Source organism: Pomacea canaliculata, linkage group LG4, assembly GCF_003073045.1.
Source record: "Pomacea canaliculata isolate SZHN2017 linkage group LG4, ASM307304v1, whole genome shotgun sequence".
In the NCBI taxonomy this organism is placed as follows: Eukaryota; Metazoa; Mollusca; class Gastropoda; order Architaenioglossa; family Ampullariidae; genus Pomacea; species Pomacea canaliculata.
Genome location: NC_037593.1, coordinates 2,022,793 through 2,040,950, shown reverse-complemented (window position 1 = coordinate 2,040,950; position 18,158 = coordinate 2,022,793). Strand labels below are relative to the sequence as shown.

Genomic DNA, 18,158 nt, shown 5'->3' with positions numbered 1-18,158 from the left:
CGTGACCACGAGAGCGTCAAGGTTTCAATATGGCAGACCTCTCTGTTACTTTCAGCTTTGGAGTGTATACCTCCGTCACTTTCAGTGTCATCTTAGGAATTTTCCCATTTTTAAGTAGTTAGCATGTGATTGTCTGATTTAAACAGGATGTCCTCTGTAGCTGATCTCGACGAAGCTACAAACCATGCAATCAGGACGTGTAAAACTAATCAGAGCATGATAGACTTCACAGCAAAACAGCTGAATGGCTTAAGAATTGAATGTGCAACAACAGAGGAAATTACCCAAACAGAGATCAAAGATACTGAGGTCAGCAGTTTTTTCAACGTTTTGATTCTGTATTAAATATTTCACGTTACTAAGAAGCATAAAATAAGCTCCCTTGTACCAGTATTTGTGTCAAGTCCTTTATTAAATCTTCTTCCGTATTGCGATTTTAAATATGCATGTGTTCTTGTAAAATGTTTGTGATTCATGCATTATTATGAGGTATGGGTCATCAACTTTGTAAAAAAAAAATTTAAGTTGGTTTGGATATGGAAGTGTCCACTGAAATATATGTAAGGCCTCCTGGCAGAATAAACTGAGGCCTGAACATATCAGTATCTAACCAAAATGTATGTGACTTGAGATATTGATGGGCAAGATGAGTTTATCAACTCACTGTTTCAAAAATAATTTATATTGCAGCTTTATTAAAAAATAAACTTATTAATTTTTTATACAAGCATTACATGCTATTCCCATGTTTGATGAATAATTAAAAAAAGAGTTATTCCTAGTCAACTCTCTGAATAAGAACAAATTCAAATACTGTAGCAAAGCTTGATTAAGATTATTTGAGTTTTGTTCAAATTGCATTTAAAACACCAGTAGCCAACATCCATTGAAAGTATTCAGAAGAGAACTACAGTTAGTGCTGTGTTTACTTAGGTTGGGCATAGCCCTTAACTGTAGAATTGTGTTGATTTAATCCACACCATTTTCACAAGATTTGTAAAGATATGCATGTCAGGGTGGATTTTTTTTTTTTAAATGAGCCACAAATTGCTGATCATAACTTCTGCCAACAGTAACACCAAGAGGTGTTGGTTCTTGCTTAGCAAAGGTAGTAATATTCAGATGCAAGATGAAGAGCTCAAGATCTAAATGTGATAAACAATTTTTTTAGATGTTATGCTAGAACAATGGAAGTAGAAAACAAAGAATAATTAAAGGAAATCTGCAAGGCATTAAATAAACTTTTTTAAACATCATGATTTTGTGGTAATATTCCATGTACCTTGTTAAATATTGGCATATAAAGATAAAAATAAAGACATGCCTTTCTTGAGAATTTATTTTTTTACAGAGAGATGAATAAATCCTTTACACTTGTCAATATATGTATCCTGGACTTAAATTTTTACCAAATTAAAACTGAATCAAGAAACACTAGTTGCATTACTACTAACCAACCAGTTTGAATCAGATATTAAAGAGTAACATGCTGCTGTAATTAGCATCTACCATAACATGCAAAGAAATAGAAGATCAAAGAAACATGGCTCAAAGCTTCGTTTAATATGGTCAATATTTAGTCTTTATACAATTAATTTTCTTGTGTTTATATTATAGTTGAATAACTTCTGTACTTTTAATATCAAACTATTTTAACAGCTTGCAACCTTTTAATGCTCACTTGGAAAATAATTTAGGTTCCTTTAACCTACATTGACGTTTTCCTTTCAGAGCAAGTTGATTAAGCTGTTTAGCAACCAGCTTGTGGCGAAGAGAAGACTTCATGCCGATGAGATTCCACAGTGTGTTTCAGAGTATCCACGTGTAGAGCAATGGCTATCAGTTGTTGGTCTCAAGGAGGAGATAATCAATGTGAGATGTGTATTTTAAATGTTAGCAATGTATGCATCCATGGATGTGTGTATATATTTAGTTATGCATATTTGTACAGCTGTGTTGGTTGCTGACTTGGCCTAAAACACCAATCCCTCGCTCTCTGCCTTACTTTTCCCAATCCTCTAAAGAGTCAGATATCCCCTTCTATAGCTGGGTCAACTGAGGTAAGTACGCTGCATTATATGGTTATCAAATGGGCTATAGTGTGTGCTTTCAGCTTTGAGTTTCTCTAACAACTAGGTTGTCTGGTTTCTCTAATGTCAAAACACATCTCATAGACTAGGGTCCCAAGATAAGTGTCATTTAGAAGTCAAGGCCATGCATGAAGGGTTTAAAACATGTTGTCTTTCATTTAATTTCAGAATCTGCTGCAGCGTAAAATCATATTTGATGAGCTGCTCATTATGACTGAAACAGAAGTACAGACACTACTTCAGCAGTATGGAGCAACACAGCGAGCAATCCAGACCCTTAATACCGCCCTTGCCAATCTAAAATTATGCACAGGTAGATATTATCAAGATATAGCTAAAAGATTCATATCCAGATTGTCAAAACTCCAATGATTTTTTTTTTTTTTTCCCAGTGTATTGGTTGATTAAATTGCTTGCCGTCTCTTATGGCAGATATGTGAAAGACAAAAAATGATATGGTGTACTGTTTAAAGTTTTTAGAAATCACAGATCTTCTGTTGTTATACTCCACTCAAGATTTGGTAACATAAGTTTTTCATTAAAGAGCATTTAAATATAAAATTATTTTTAAATAATTGGATTTAGTCCAAAATTCTGACCTCCTCATTAGGGGTAAATCAAATCTTCATTCCCCATGATATCACAATGCAGGCTGGGTGTTAGGCAATACCCATCCTGGATGTTAGGGCAGTACCTCAGTAACAAGAGCTCAGAACCCCTGTAGTGGCTGCAGCTTTCAGTGACAAAGATCTATGCAATGTCACTGTTTATCTCTGTTGTTACACCACCAGTTTATGTTGCCATTACAAATAAACTGAATGATACTTAGTCCTTAAACACCTCCTGCATTTTGTTTCCCTGTCTCATTTACTTCAGGTTTACTCATTTTGTTGCAAAACCTCTCATATGTGTGTAACAAGATTGTTTCCACAGTACAGAAGATTTCAAATAAATATGAACAGTATGATCATAACATGCTAATCCAACAGAAAAGTCCATGTTATAATTATTTGTTATCTTTTTCAGAAGCTGTATTCAAGGTTGGCACATTACATGATTTTTTTTTTTTTCATCTGTTCTGCAGAAAAACAGCTTTTAGGAGAAAATGTCACTCAGTGTGACTGGCACTTTACAGATCTAGCTGGAGCATCCAGGTCAACGTCTAGCAGTCCTAGTGGTGGTGGGTCTGCTGCAGCATCAGCATCAACTGATGGACATGCCTCCCCTAAGTACCAGCAGCATTACTCAGTGTCCTCCCTTCCATCCAATTTCACTGCAGCAGAGGATACTGTGTCATCAAACTCTGTTGCCACATTCTCCATTTCGGGGTCCAGTAATTCTTTTGACCATGCAAACAGCAGTGTGGACTTGCACAGCAAACACCGTGAGCTGCAATCAGCCCCTCACAGCACCCCTTCATCACCAGTGCTTTCCCCTCACCTGCTGTCCAACAATCAGCGCAGCACCCCACCCTCAACCCCTAATGCAAGTCGTGTCAAGACTGTAAGTGTCACAAAGTATCCCAGTACCCCTCCCCCAAAGAAGAAAATGCTGTTGTTTCCAGATGCCCAGCCCATCACTAAAAGCAAATCTCATGAGTCACAGCTTGCCAACCGAGTGGTGGACATTGACCCTGTGAAGTAAGACTAAAACTGTTTCTTTCTCTTAACACATTTGTAGCATCATTTTTGAACCACAAATTTTTATCAGTAGCACTTTACAGAACTAGTTTTTCATTAACTGCCATTTATGAATTTTGAAAATTGTTTCTAATCACCATCATTGGTGGATTTGATTGGTTGTGTGGGGAAATGGGTGGTGGGGTAGTTGACACCACAGGAACTAGAGTATGCTTAAAAGATTAAAAAGATAATTGAAACTATTTGCATGAGGTATTTAAATGTTGTGTATAGTATTAAGTCAACATTTGTTTGATCTTTACTTTTACACCAATTAGGTTTATATTCTTACAAGCATGCAGCACATTAACAGTTTGTCTGACATTTACTAGAATTGAAAACATTTCTTCTTTTTTTAATCTGATGACATGACCATAGAAGTTACTTTACTACTAATTAAAACACCAGCTACGGCATTACCTTTCTCACTAAGATTAAACTTTAAAAAATGCAAAGTATAACTTAGCTGGCCAGTTACCTTCCCTTGAGTACTTGGGAAATTGAATTATCCATAAACCTTGAAATCAATTTTTTTGAAAGTACTTAAGCATAAATAGTAAGAAACAAACTTTTCACTTGATGAACAGCCATTACCTCATGAAACAGTTGAAACGTGGTCTTTGTATTGAAAATCTTTTTAGATTTTTCAGATGTTTGTTGAAAGTGACTTTCTTTTCCTCAGGAGCAAGAAGAAGTTACAAACTATGAAACAGAGCAGCAGTCATGAAGCACTGTTCATGAGGCGTCTGTCAGCAGAAGGGGCCGAGATGGGGGGAATAAGTGTGTGGGGAATGCCTGGCCATGCTTCACCCGTCACGTCCTCCCCCATTCGTTCTCCACCTTTTAAACATGATTCCAGTGGTGGTGATGACACTGTTCGCTATGGTCGTAAGTTCTTTTGCACCAATATCTCACATATATAACTGATAACCAAGTGTTCTAGTTTGAAACTTCTTGCTAACTGAGAGATATGAAATCACTCGAAAAATCCGTTATATAGTCACATATTTGGCTTTGAAATTATGACTGTATTTTTTTTTTTATACAGTATGACTTGTTTGTTTCTCCTTTTCAGATTCTTTGACAGTTCCTAAGTCCCCCAAAACTCCCCAGACGATATACCAAAAAGTTCATCATTCATCACAACATAGGTAAGTTTCTTTCCAAATATAAAGTGTTAGTCATGGATTTAAATTCTTTACATGTTGATGTAACGTTTTGTGAGAAGAGTTCAGTTATGAATGTTTGCGAGCATGAGTGTACATCTACGTATTGGCACTCTTCTACCCTTTTTCGCACAAAAAAGTCCAGCCAACATTGAACACATTTAATATTCTTTTTTTTTTTAAAAAAGCAATGAAATGCAAAAAAAAAAAAAAAAAAACAATATTTCTGTCTACTGTCCATAGAAAGTTAATAATTCCCGAGGCATTTGAAACTCTGCTGATCAGGTAATCCGATATGAGCAATCAGATGATACAGTCCCCCAAACAGATGATCACAGAGTTATATCCAATATGGTGAATCATTAACATGGATGTTCCCACAGACTAGAGATCTTTCTCGGCGTATCTCTTGCGTCATGCGGAAGCATCAACACTCGACGTCTGGCAGGTCCCTCCAGCGAGCTCAAGATGTAACCACGAGCCGCATTCTGACACATCGGGTTTATGGCGAGAGCTAACTCGACCTCTGTTTCAATCTCGTCGACACTCGTTGGTCCACCGGCAAACTACTGAAAGCGGACTAACTAGTATGCTCGTAGAGCCTCTGCCCACCCAACGGATAGCATCATGGTCCTCTCTATGTACTAATCTTCTGTCGTGGGCTTCTGCCCGTGATGAGCAAATGTTTCTTTTTGTTCAGCAGTGCTTTTAGGCCCTTGGTCACCCAAGGTTTGTTGTTAGGATAAACATACACTGCCTTGATGGACTGGTGCAATCAACACTATTTTACTCCTCACTTTTACTCCTAACTGTTTGTTAAATGTCTGTATGGGTATGTGAGCAAAGACAAATTTCTGTCCTCCTGGGCAGACAATAAAGTCTGTTTTGATTTGATTTGATTTGATTTTGACTATTGACCTGTGAATTATATCCAAGGAAGCAAGCTATAAACACAGTGGTGCAACCATGCTGATGTTCAGCTGGTTATATATATCCAAATGAATCTTAAGCAGATTATGTCTAAGCATGTCCAAATGGGTGAAATGTTAACACTGAAAATTAAAATATTTGAAGTCCAAGACAACACAACTGTGGTTCACAGCTTTGTAGGTCAACTTTGTTAAAGATAATTACCCAGAAAAAAAACATTAGACCCTCACTAGCCTTTGGTAGAAAAGATGGTATTTTGGTACTATCCTTCGGTAGGGGCAGAGTTAGCATCCGTTATGCATGTTTTGCTAATACGGTGAAAGATCTGTCCTCATACACAGATTTCCCCGCCATGTGGAATTCCAGACAAATTTTTTACTGAAGGAGTCTAGAATTCCCCTATTACATCATGACATGATGCAATTTCGTGGTTTGCATCACACGGTCACGTGGCTTCCCCAAGATCTGATCTACTTATGCTATGAGCATACAATTCTACCTGTGCTTGAACAACTAAAACGAAGTAGGGATTTGAAACGTGAATCATTACATATAAACACATGAATATATTTACAGAACCTTGTTTGGACACCTTAGTTTTACTTTACAATATTAAAGTCACCTTACAATATTTCAGGAGTAACAGTGGGTACCAAATAAGGCAACTTTGCAATCGGAAGCGAATATGTACCACATAGGTAGCCTTAATATCCAAAAGTGTTCTTGATCACTTTCCATGTTCCCCAAAAGCAAGAATGTAAGTTTCTTAATATGCAATGATATATTCACAGTTTTCCCTTTTAAAATAAACTCATTTTTCATCAGATTCACCTCCAATTTTGTGCTTGCTCCCTGTGATCTTTGTTTGGCATTTGTGATACGAGGGAAGGTGTGTAAATACTGCAAGTAAGTGTTTATTTTGTCTTCAAATGGTTAGAACAAACTTCTTTGGACTTTCTTTTTTTGCATGTGACCATAGTGAGTCAAACTTCAGAGAAAGAGAGAGAGGGTGTGTGTATGTTTGCATGTGTGTGTGTGTGTGTTTAAGAGAGACAAACAATCCTTTTATGCCATATCCTATTGACACCAATTAAGTAAAAAAGAAATATTCATCTGTCTAAAACTAATGATGTTTATTAGAGCTACATTAATTACTTCACTATAGATTAGTAATAAGTTGTTAATGCTATAACATGTAATCGTGTATCTGCAGAAAAAAGTTCCATAAAGACTGTTCAAACAAGACACCATCAGCTTGTGCTGTTGCGGAAGATGGTGTGTTCGATGGGACAGGTAGGTTGACTTAAGTCTACATGTCTTTCTCATCATCCATTAAACAGTAATAATGATGATAATGAGAAATTGAAGAAACCAACAACCAAGACGACGAAAGAAAAGGGGATACGGCATGAAACGGAGTAGGGGTAGGGCAATCTTATTAACAACTGAATGAATAGAGTACTCCATTATCCATAAAATCTATAAAATTATGAAACTTGTAAAATAAATGCATAAATTATGGAAAAAGAAATCCTGGAGACAAAATTTGTCTGCGCATCCTGGCAACACATTTCACCATTAATGATATAGAGTTTAGATCTGCAATTGTTTCTCAGTCATTAGAAAGAGCAGATCAATAATGCTGAGGACAAACCTCTGCCACTCACACAAGCTATAGACAGTTTTGCTCCCTCAAGTCATCAAAGTTTTACCAGTTTGCAAATTTCATCTCACTGTCGAAATGTGCAAGCAAGAAACTGGACTCAGATGAAAATGGCATTGTGGAAGAAAGGACTGTTAGTCAACAGATCAGCTGAGGCCGTAGAAGCGAAACAAAACAATCGAGAAACACAGTCTAGCACATTGCTAGGATCACAACTGGCCAAATAATGAACTCCAAAATAAAAATTAACTAAGAAATAGAACAAAATCCAAAGAAAGCCAGAGAACTAGTTTCCTCGAGTCCGTAAGTCAAAGGGACATCACTCTCCATCTTTACAAGAGAAAGGCTAATAAATGTGCGTAACACACATATGGATGCAGTTCAATATATGTCAGCAAACATTGAAAAAATAAAAACAAAGGAAAGACTGAAATCCATTTGTGCTGTCATCGACATTAGTGAAGGCTGGAATCTTTGCTGCTATATTACATCCTCTATGTAGACCAAGATTGTGAGTTGTTACAGTTTAGATATACAGCTTGGAAAGCCATAGAATAGTCTGTGGGAAGGCAGAATAGATCAATTGGGCCAACAGAATTGACATTGCCAGAAGAGTACTGCAGTCACAAAGCAGAGAAAACTGCATATTTTTAAAGCAGAGGACTGTGAACTTAAGTTATGTAAGGTCCATAATAGCGATGACTTGAAAAAAAAAAAAAACAGAAGAAACTGTTCTAGCGTCAGGTAGAAAAGACCAAAAGTTGATGAAAAATTTTGAAAGCTGTAGAGAAAAATAAAAGTCAAACCGTCCTGCACAACAGCGATGTAAAGAAAAAAGCACTGGCCTATACAATGGGCATAAAAAGACATCACAAATTAATAAAAAATACACAAATTGCTGAGAGCTGCCTCCCTCAGGCCTTTAAGGCAAAGGAACACCACTCCAATCACATTTAATGAATCACCATATTTCCAGTAAGCATATTCATAACTGTATGTTCAGATAATGTCAGTAAGTTTTAGGAATTAGAATGATTTGTTTATTGTCTCAAATGCGTGAGATCTTTAATGCTCAAGTGTGTTGTCCACCTTTAATGAGTATGAACTTCTGCATTTAAGTCATAAGGTGTATGCTTTTTTTTTAACAGGCAGCACTATGAAAAATGGGGTTTGAGAGCACCAATGTTGTGTTAATAGGTTTCTGTTACCTGTTCTTACAGATTCACCCCACTCAATGCGCCGTACAACCAATCCCAATATCATGTTACCAGGAGAGGATTTGATGCTGAAGCCCAACAGTTCCATGCCTAACTTTGCCGGCTCACTGATACCAGACTCAGGCTCCAATACATCATCATGCAACTCGTCCACTCCTTCCTCACCTGCACTGCAGATCTCCTCTGGCACCACCACCTCCCCCTCACCTGCCCCTGGCTCCCCTACAATCTCTCTGACACAGTTCCGCTTTCCAGGTGAGCAGATTCCTGTGCTCTGTTTTGCAGGAGTGATGGAAAAGGATACAGAAAGAGAGAGCTGCGAATCAGATGTAATGACTTTATGGCTACATTGATTGATTGGGTGAGATTAGTACCATTAGTAGGACTATATTTTTGTAGCAGACTGGTGCATGTTGAACTAGTGGAAGAGAGATCAGCTGCAGAGCTGTTGATGCAACTATAGATTTATTAGCACAGCACATTTGGAGGCTCAGTGCATGTTTGATCATTTTTAACATCTTTTATCTTAGCAGACCAGCTTAGGTACAACCAGTCACAAACATTTCATTTGCTAGTCATCAATGTACATGTGGATAAGTAGAATTGGTTGCTTAGTGGAAAAATAGTTTTAGGAAAATAGGGAGGAAGATCTGCTGGTGATTGAAGTTTAGAATTCATTTTAGAGGAGGATGGAGAGAAGCTCAGGACTGACAGACAATTCGTAGAAGGAATTTAAGAGAGTTTATGGAAAGAGAAGACAGTTCCCAGAAAAGACGACAGTGTCACACAGTCAGGTGACTTTGCCATCCAAGAGTGGCAGATTGGTCATTTGTGTGTCCTGTCAGTAAAAGGCAGCCAGCCTGCCAGGATTTCCTCCTGAGTTAAGTATCATGTGAAAATAAGATTACATTAATAACTGTCTTACAGCTTGCTTTAAAACTGAGTTTGTTATCTATTTTCTCATTACAGATGTGGCAGGAAACAGCAGAACATCAAGCCTACCAGCTGAGTTGGAAGTGCTTAATCGGGACATCACTCATGGGTGAGATAACTAATTGATGTTGCTGTGCATTTTAGCAACTTCCTGGGTAAGAGTCTTTCCCATTTCACTACAGTATTCTACGGTTAACACACTCAGTTAAAGTAAAATGTCTACAGGAACATGCTTAAGCTTATATTTTGAACATTTTGCATGTAGATTCTGAATTAACCCTGTCCATCATTAGAGTTACTTTAGTGAAGTAAGGTGCACAGGAATAGTTTTTCAATAGTTTTTTTCCAGCTCAGTTTGAGGATTGGAGGTTGGGAAGGGCTCACACTCACATCTCCATGAAAGTGTTGTTGTATATGGCATGCTCATGTGGACATTTTGTTCATGTCTAAGATGACAGTGAGCTTGCTTTCAAGTATTAAAACGCATGATCAGTATCGTCTATGACATCGTCATTATTATATTTAGACAAAGAAATAAAATGATGGTTGATAGTGGGATTTTTTCCTTCACTCCAGAGATGATGTCGTAAGCACCAATACCTCAAATGACAGTGACAAGACATTGATTGATGTAAGTTACAATTCTCTGTGTGTGTGTGAAATAGAGAGTCTATAACAAATCTGATTTCAACATGTAAGTATAGAAAGGATATTAGGTAGCTGTTGAAGTTTGTTATGTATACACTGTCAAAAAGCAACATACTGTTGGATAATCTTCTTTGATGAAATAATTGTCCTTACAGTACAGTATATTATGGTGTTTCTGTTTTTTTACCAAGTCATACATCCATAATAATTTTAATAGAATAATAATTTTAATTAGCATGTTTACTGTGATTATTGAACTATACATCTGTTGGAACAGAGCAATACATCGGATCGCATTCTGCTGGACAGAGTGGATTCGGTGGACAGTCAAGATGATCCTTTGGGTCACAGTTGGAACCGCCAGAACAGTGTGAGTTAAATGACTTATCATCATTATTGATATCTTCTTTACAGATGAGTGAGATACTCCAATCTGTGAAGAGTTAATGGTGAGATAGAAATGGCAGATTTGCAACCATACCATGTATGTCTTTCATGTCAAATACAACTGCAGCCATGTGGGCATTCGGGGAATGGCATTTTATTACTTACATTGAAAAAGACAAATTGTATCATGAACATCGGCACTGGCTTGCAGGGATAGTTATTTCTTTAATCACAAGTCATCCAGGTATTCTGACTGTGTTATCTGGGCTTTGGTAATCATGCTGGCAATAATGTTAACTTTTAATCATGTTTGGATGACAGAAGTGTTTCACAATGTTTCAGCTGGCTGCAACAATGCGAGAGTGGGACATTCCATATGAAGATCTTATTATTTCAGACCCAATTGGTGTCGGAAGATTTGGAACTGTGCACAAGTGAGATGTTTTCACTAACCTTTGTGTGCAGTACTCATGCTGTTACATTATCAGTGATAATTTTTTCTCAGTGAAGTTCTGCGTAACCATCCACTCATTAATGGTTTTCAATCTAGTCATGGCAAAATTTAATGCTTTACTTTAGCATTGTTTTGATGACAAGTGACATCAACTTTGTGCCAGGGGCCACTGGCATGGAGATGTTGCCATCAAAGTGCTGCATCTGGTGAATGATGCTGACTACCAGGCGCAGTTAGCAGCCTTTAGACTGGAGGTACAGTAACACTACCTGGCGTTAATGTGCTCTTATTGACATTTTTAGCTTCTTTCACTATTGACTTTTGTATACAGTAAGTCCTTACTTAATGTAGTTGATTAGTTCTTGAAAACTGCAACTTGAAGTGAAAAGTTATGTAACAAAACCAATTTTGCCATAGGTTAATCATAAGCAAGAGTTTTTATGATACATTTCTGGTCACAAGAACATCACAGAACTTGTCAATAAAAACTCAAAATATGTGGGAGGAGTCTGGACTACCTAGGGGGGAACACATAGAGACATGAGAGTGTGCAATCTCCGCACAGACAGTTGTCTTGGTGGGGAATTGACCTCCCCCTAATAAGCATTCTAGCAAAATGAGGTTGAAGGAAACAACATTAAGTGAGGACTTAAGTCCGACTGTATTCCAGAGGCGAACTTTTCTCACAAACTCCTGTATAAAAACTGTTTACTAAGTCTGTATGTGATCCTTTAAGACACATATTTAGAGAGAGAAGGAAAATGTCTTGAACAAGTTAAAATAATCTGACACCAAACTAGGGGTTTCAGAGTGTTTGGGGTTGTTTGTTTGTTGGTTGGTTGTTGTTGTTTTGTTTTTTTTGAGTGGTGGGGGGGGGGGGATATTTTTATGGTAGTAGAATTAAGAAACTGCTTTTTTCCCAACATTTTAAAGTGGACAAGAGTCTGTAGACATCTTTCAGTGTGTAGACTGGCAACATGCCACAAGCCTCTTCAATCATCATTCTATAATCTGCTGGTTTAGAGTGAAGCATACTGTTAGTGCGTGAAAAACAATGTCTGCAGTGGTAACCAGTGTATGCTCTGTTTTGCAGCTTGCACTACTTCGCAAGACCAGGCATGAAAACTTAGTGCTGTTCATGGGGGCATGCATGAAGCCCCCTCGCTTGGCCATCGTCACGAGGTGGGTTGACAAGTCTTGCATTTGTCCACTGTTGAAAACTGCCAAGGATATTGTGTACAGGTGTGTGTGTGTTAGATGGAAGGGGGCATTGCTGGTTGGCTGTTTGCATTGCATCACCAACAAAAATTATCACAGCAGACCAAGATAAGAACAGGATTGTGGCCTATGTGTGTGCGTGTGTCTATGTTTCTTCTTAGACTGTACCAGATGACATGACCATAGGAGATAAAGAGCTACACTAGCTCATTAACTGTCAAAAAGCTACTAACCCTTTATCTCCTATGGTCATGTCATGTGATAAGTCTCAAATAAAGAAAATTGGTTTCAAAATTTTATTTTGTACTTATTTGCATATGTATTTGTTTTGTGAAATGTCCCTAAATACTCATGTTCAAATGTTTTTCTTCTGCAGTTTCTGTAAGGGTGAAACACTCTACACACTTATCCATGAGAAGAAGGATACATTCAAAATCAATAAAGCCACAATCATTGCCTCTCAGGTGGCTCAGGTTAGATTGCATGAGTCTGATATGAGACTGCTTAAGACAAAAGCATGAAGTTCACTGTAATGCTAAGTGACATATGTCATAAAGATCAATGAATTGCACAATTAAATGGTTATGGTGCTTCAGTTTGATTTCTCCATGAGAAGAAAGGAAGTCTGGGTTTGTTTTTTCATAGTGGATTCTGACCTTTCACAGGGGATGAGCTACCTGCATTCACGCAGTATTATCCACAAGGATCTGCGGTCTAAAAATATCTTTATAGACAGTGGCAAGGTTGTCATCACTGACTTTGGCCTGTTTCATGTTACCAAGATCTGCCGTGGCAATAAGTAAGTATTGACTACAACAGAGTTGTGAGTGTTAACAATGTGCCAAGATATGCTTAATATCTCTTATGATATATTTCTTATGATATTCTGAACAATAAAATGGCCTTTAAGCACATCGTTAGGCAAAGGCAAACTTTCACCCTGATGTTTTCTTGCTTAACTTTTTCACAGTCTTTGCAATCTTATATTCTTTCATGACCCTGTTTTCCAAAACATCAAATTCTCATTTTTCATCTTCTATACAAGGGAGGGGACACACTATAAGTCTGTGACGATACAGGCCTACAAACATCACCATGCACAGAGAGTAACACACCAGGGTTGTACCTAGATAATTTTACATTGTGAAGGCTCCAGCTAGGTGCTGGGACAATTGGACAAATCCATGTAAAGTCTTGACATTATGAGTCTGACCACTTTCTGTGCTTAGTAATATTTGTAGACATGTATATCAAGAGCAAAAAAGCCTATTTGTGGGAATAGCACCTTGCACTGAGCTCAATTTAGCTATTATTAAGTTTTATATGCCAGGACACCTTGAAGTTCTCCATGTTCAGTATAGATTGTGCTAATTCTATAGAGTGGGTTGGAAGTGCAAGAAATACAAAGAGCATGTATAAGAGGGTTTGGTAAGACCAGTCAGGACACCTATTGTATGATTTTACTGTGATGATATTATCATCTAACCTTTGTCATCATTTGCATTTGTGCAGGAAAGATGATTGGCTGAGTGTGCCTCGTGGCTGGTTGTGTTATCTTGCACCGGAGATTATTCGCGCTCTCAAAGCCCTTCAACATGCTGAGAAAGATTTACCTTTCACCAAGATGTCAGATTTATATGCTTTTGGGTACATTTTCTTTCTTTTTTCTATATCTTGGAGGTTCAGTACATTATTATTAGGCTCTTGACCATAAACAGAATTAGGTGCTGATTAGTGACTGGTCAAGGAGAGTTTTTAAAGATGGCTGTAAAACTTTAGGTTGACCAAATCCGGAGAATGTTAGATTACACAGAAATTTGCTGTGGTGTTCACTGAGCAAAGACAAAATGAAGATCTTAACAGCGTATGATTATTTGTTCACAATATGGTAAAGCATCCATGATTTATAACTGTAGTGAAGGAGTTTTTGGCCAAGGAAGTGTTTTTAATTTTATTCAAGGATATTGGTGGGAGAAAGAAAGGATGTCTGTTTACAAATAAACAGTTCTTGTATGTTGATAATATATATATGTATGTGTGTGCATGCGTGTGTTGTGTGTGTGTCTGTGTATACATATTCCTCACCACAGTACTGTGTGGTATGAGCTGTTGTGTAGTGAGTGGCCTTTTAGAAGCCAACCATGTGAAACAGTCATCTGGCAAGTCGGTCGCGGCTTGAAGCAATCTTTGAATACAGTGAATGCTCCCCGAGAAGTCAAAGTAAGTAGCAGTTCTGCTTTTGTTCAAACTTTCAGAAGTCCAATCATCTATTTGTTGTTTGGGACCCAAAAATCACCCAAGAAGTATTCTATGACTTGGCCACCATGAGAGTTACAGAACGAATGGTGAGGGGGAAGATTAGTGTTTTACACCGAGCAAGTAACTAAGACTATAGAATGTCAAGGCATCCAGCCTGTCAACAGATGCAACATGTCATAAAATGTGAACATGACTTCCAGCATTTGGTATGTGCTATGAGAGTATGTACAACACTTAGTTTGCTGCCAAGCATAAAATAGTCGGATACTGTAGACTAGACTAACATGTGAGAGATTGTAATCCGGTTCTGCTTTCTTTCCAGGACATACTGATGTCTTGCTGGGCTTTCAGCCCAAGTGAACGACCTGACTTTACGCAGATCACCAAGGCACTAGAGAGAGTACCTCGCACACGCCTCATTCGCAGTCCTTCTCATCCAGTCCACTTGTCACGCAGTACAGAAGGAATTTTTCATGCTTGATCTTGCTGCTTATTTGCTGTATCACCAGTCTTCTCTAGCTTTTACATCTGCTTGATACTAAGGTTCAGCTTACGGCACAGGTTGCTTGCTGCCAGGCTATGCAGGACATTGATCTGGTAGTGTGACATCCTGTAAGAGCTGACAGACATATGCAAACTGTAGTTTTAATATCAGCTGTCATGGACAAAATAACAGGACAGAGCAGATGGTCCCTTCACAGGGGATGTTTGTCTAAGGGCAATAGGTCTCCAGGTGCAGTTGTCTGGGGAATGGGGGGAGTCTCCCTGCTGTTCAGAGTAGGAATGGAGGCTTTTTTAAACTAGCAAAGGGGGGAGGGAGAGTTTTCTTGTATTTTATATCTTCCAGTTGATGTCTTGATGTTCTTAAAAGGAGAAAGTGTCTTCTGTGAGAAGTGTCTGCAAGCATGTAATAGGATATTGACGTAAAGAATTGTGAACCTATGAGGACAGGTTGCATGTTCTCTGGAATGGTTGAATTACCATAATTATGCAGGCATGTGCGCTGCAAATGTGGTTTGTATGCAGACATTGTTTCTATTTAGCTGTATTTGTATTATTTCAAACTGCTTGCATGTGGCCCCCATGCATCTGGAGACACAGGTGGGAGGAAACACCACCAGCTTGGAATTTTCTGTGATTTTACCTGGTGAATTGCCAGGGTTTTCACCTCTGTGCTCAAAGTCCATTTTTTCATCTGTACCTCCCTTGCAGGTCTGCTTTCTAATAACCTTTAAAGCGTGCAGCCTTTCTGCACAGCATTTGTATGGCTTTTTTTTTTTTGCAGAGCATTTGACTGAAAGAGTTACACCCCTGTTACAGAAGCTAAAAGTAACCACTTTGTTGCCTACAAACATGAAACTGAGTGGTAAACATGCATTGCTAGTCTTTGAAGAAAGTGTACTTATGGGGGTCATCTGTCAAACTGGCAGTTTGCAATTTAGATACACTGGGTGTATTCACATACAGAGGTCATAAGCATCATCACTGATCTAAAGTGTGTAGGCTGCAAGAATTGTTGTGTGTGATTTTTGCATGTAAAATGTATCTTTCCAACTATACATGGCTGATTCAGTCAAACAGCTGTGCCCTCATCATTCAAGTTTGTGACACCTTTTTTTGTCATGTACATTAAAGCATTTATTGTGATGACTTAAGCAGAAATTGTGGATGAAGACACCAGTCATCGGACAGGAGTCTCTGTTACAGCCCCAAATTAGCATTAACAAACCTTGTATAATATTGATGTTACTATAAATGACATGCAATTTTTTTTTTTAAGCAGTGACAGTTGTGTTACTGGCAGTTGCTGGAATAGCCACTTTGTTGCCGAAGCGTAAACTACGAAAATAAAACAAGAAAAAGTATTACCTCAGCAGCTGGCACAGGAAATATATATGGTATTCTATCGTGTCTTCAGAATTATGAACTCACGAAGTGTGTGCAGATCGAAGCCAGCTAGGTAAACAATGGACAGTTGAGATATTTGCTTTCATGAGTGACAGCTAGAATCAGCAGCTGTGGAACTGTGGCAGGGCATCTTTGAAAGCAAACGGTCTGGTCTGTGGATTTCGCATTTTTGCCTTTTTTTTTTTAGGAATCTATTTATGTACCTAACTTAACTGCTGATACAATGTTTAAATTTATTATGGTCTTGCTGGATTTTTTTTGTCCCTTAAGCATCAAACGAGATTTCTATGCTTGCCACTGGATAGCTGTAGGATTCTTGTCTATGCATATTCAAGAGTCCATTCGCACAAGAATTATCAGCATTTTATTTTGTAATTAGATGTCTCTTAAATCTGTTACTTTTTTTGAGAAAGAAATTTTATTGATTGAGTTAAAGATATAAAGAGAATCATGATACATTTTTTAATGAAATTATTCACTGATGGAAAGAGATTTCTGAAAATAAAGATCCAAATTCTTTACAAGAAATGAAGCTCTGTCAAATTTGCAGAGTTGCAACAATCTTTATCCTTTCTCTGTTTTGCCCCACGATTCCACGTGAGATTTATAACTTCATTGTTCTGCCGGTGTGTGAACACTATATGTTTGCAGTCTGTCGAACCAAACCTTTTACCACCATGTAACTGCAAGATTTTCTTGTGATCTTTTCCCCCTTAGTCAGGGTGGGTAAGACCTGTTGATGGATATCAAGTGATCAGGACTTTTGTGATTTCTAATGCACTATGATTCAGAGCTTTCGTCCTGTAGCTGTTGTATCTGTACATTGTGAGAAGTCCTGTCTGGGTGTATTCTGTTGGTGTGATGTTAAGAATGACTACTTGATGCAAAAGAAAAAGAAAACTGAAAGGAAAAAAATGTGTGTTTTGCTGTTACTTTTGCAAATATTCAAGCTTTTAGTATTCTGTAACAGTCAAGTGGGTGAGCAGGTGAGAGAAAGAGTAATTCTAAGGGAACGAAAGATACATTGGAGAGTCTGCCAGAGATTCAGAAAGAAAGAAGATTGCATGGATGCATGTTTTTGAAAGCATGCAGAAGCATGATCATATTTTAGGGCTTGATATCCAAGTGATAGAAAGGAAAGAACTCTAACCTCACGATTGCTAGCTTTTGTGAGTTGATGTAAAACCATCCCAAAAATAAGTGTACTGACATCTTTGGTCAACATGGTCATGCAATAAGCTTATCTATCCTCTGTGGTGTACTTCATTTTAGCACGGCACATTTATGTTGAAGTAGCAAGGCGATACCAATGCTTACAGTATACCCTGCTTCGCAACTGCTACAGGTCTTCAGCAAGATCTCACGCATATCTAGATTTGATGTGGGCACTTAATCACCTCTCACAATGTTTTTCCTGGTTGTTCTTTGAGTGTCAACCAGTCTCTGAAGCTGATTATGATCATTCTTAAGGCTAACCCAACCAGTTGTCAATTGTTCTTATTCACCTATTGTTCACCAATTGTTCTTATTCACCCTCCACTGGGAGGCCAGCTCTCGAGAGGAAACTGGCAGTCATCCACAAAGTGTCCCCTGGTCCATATAGCTT

At 38.1% G+C, this 18,158-nt stretch overlaps 1 protein-coding gene across 1 annotated transcript; it reads left to right on the top strand.

Annotated features, from left to right (window-relative positions):
- The first annotated feature begins 4 nt into the window (after nucleotides 1-4).
- Nucleotides 5-17,467, top strand: LOC112561577 (kinase suppressor of Ras 2-like). The gene is made up of 20 exons (XM_025234139.1): nucleotides 5-309; nucleotides 1,732-1,872; nucleotides 2,259-2,403; nucleotides 3,175-3,730; nucleotides 4,452-4,657; nucleotides 4,845-4,920; nucleotides 6,691-6,771; nucleotides 7,079-7,158; nucleotides 8,749-9,000; nucleotides 9,715-9,787; nucleotides 10,255-10,309; nucleotides 10,604-10,696; nucleotides 11,056-11,147; nucleotides 11,331-11,421; nucleotides 12,261-12,349; nucleotides 12,762-12,858; nucleotides 13,051-13,184; nucleotides 13,898-14,032; nucleotides 14,476-14,605; nucleotides 14,967-17,467. The coding sequence occupies exons 1-20, from the start codon at nucleotides 148-150 to the stop codon at nucleotides 15,123-15,125; spliced, it is 2,847 nt and encodes a 948-aa protein (XP_025089924.1). The 5' UTR covers nucleotides 5-147; the 3' UTR covers nucleotides 15,126-17,467.
- Nucleotides 17,468-18,158: the final 691 nt, after the last annotated feature.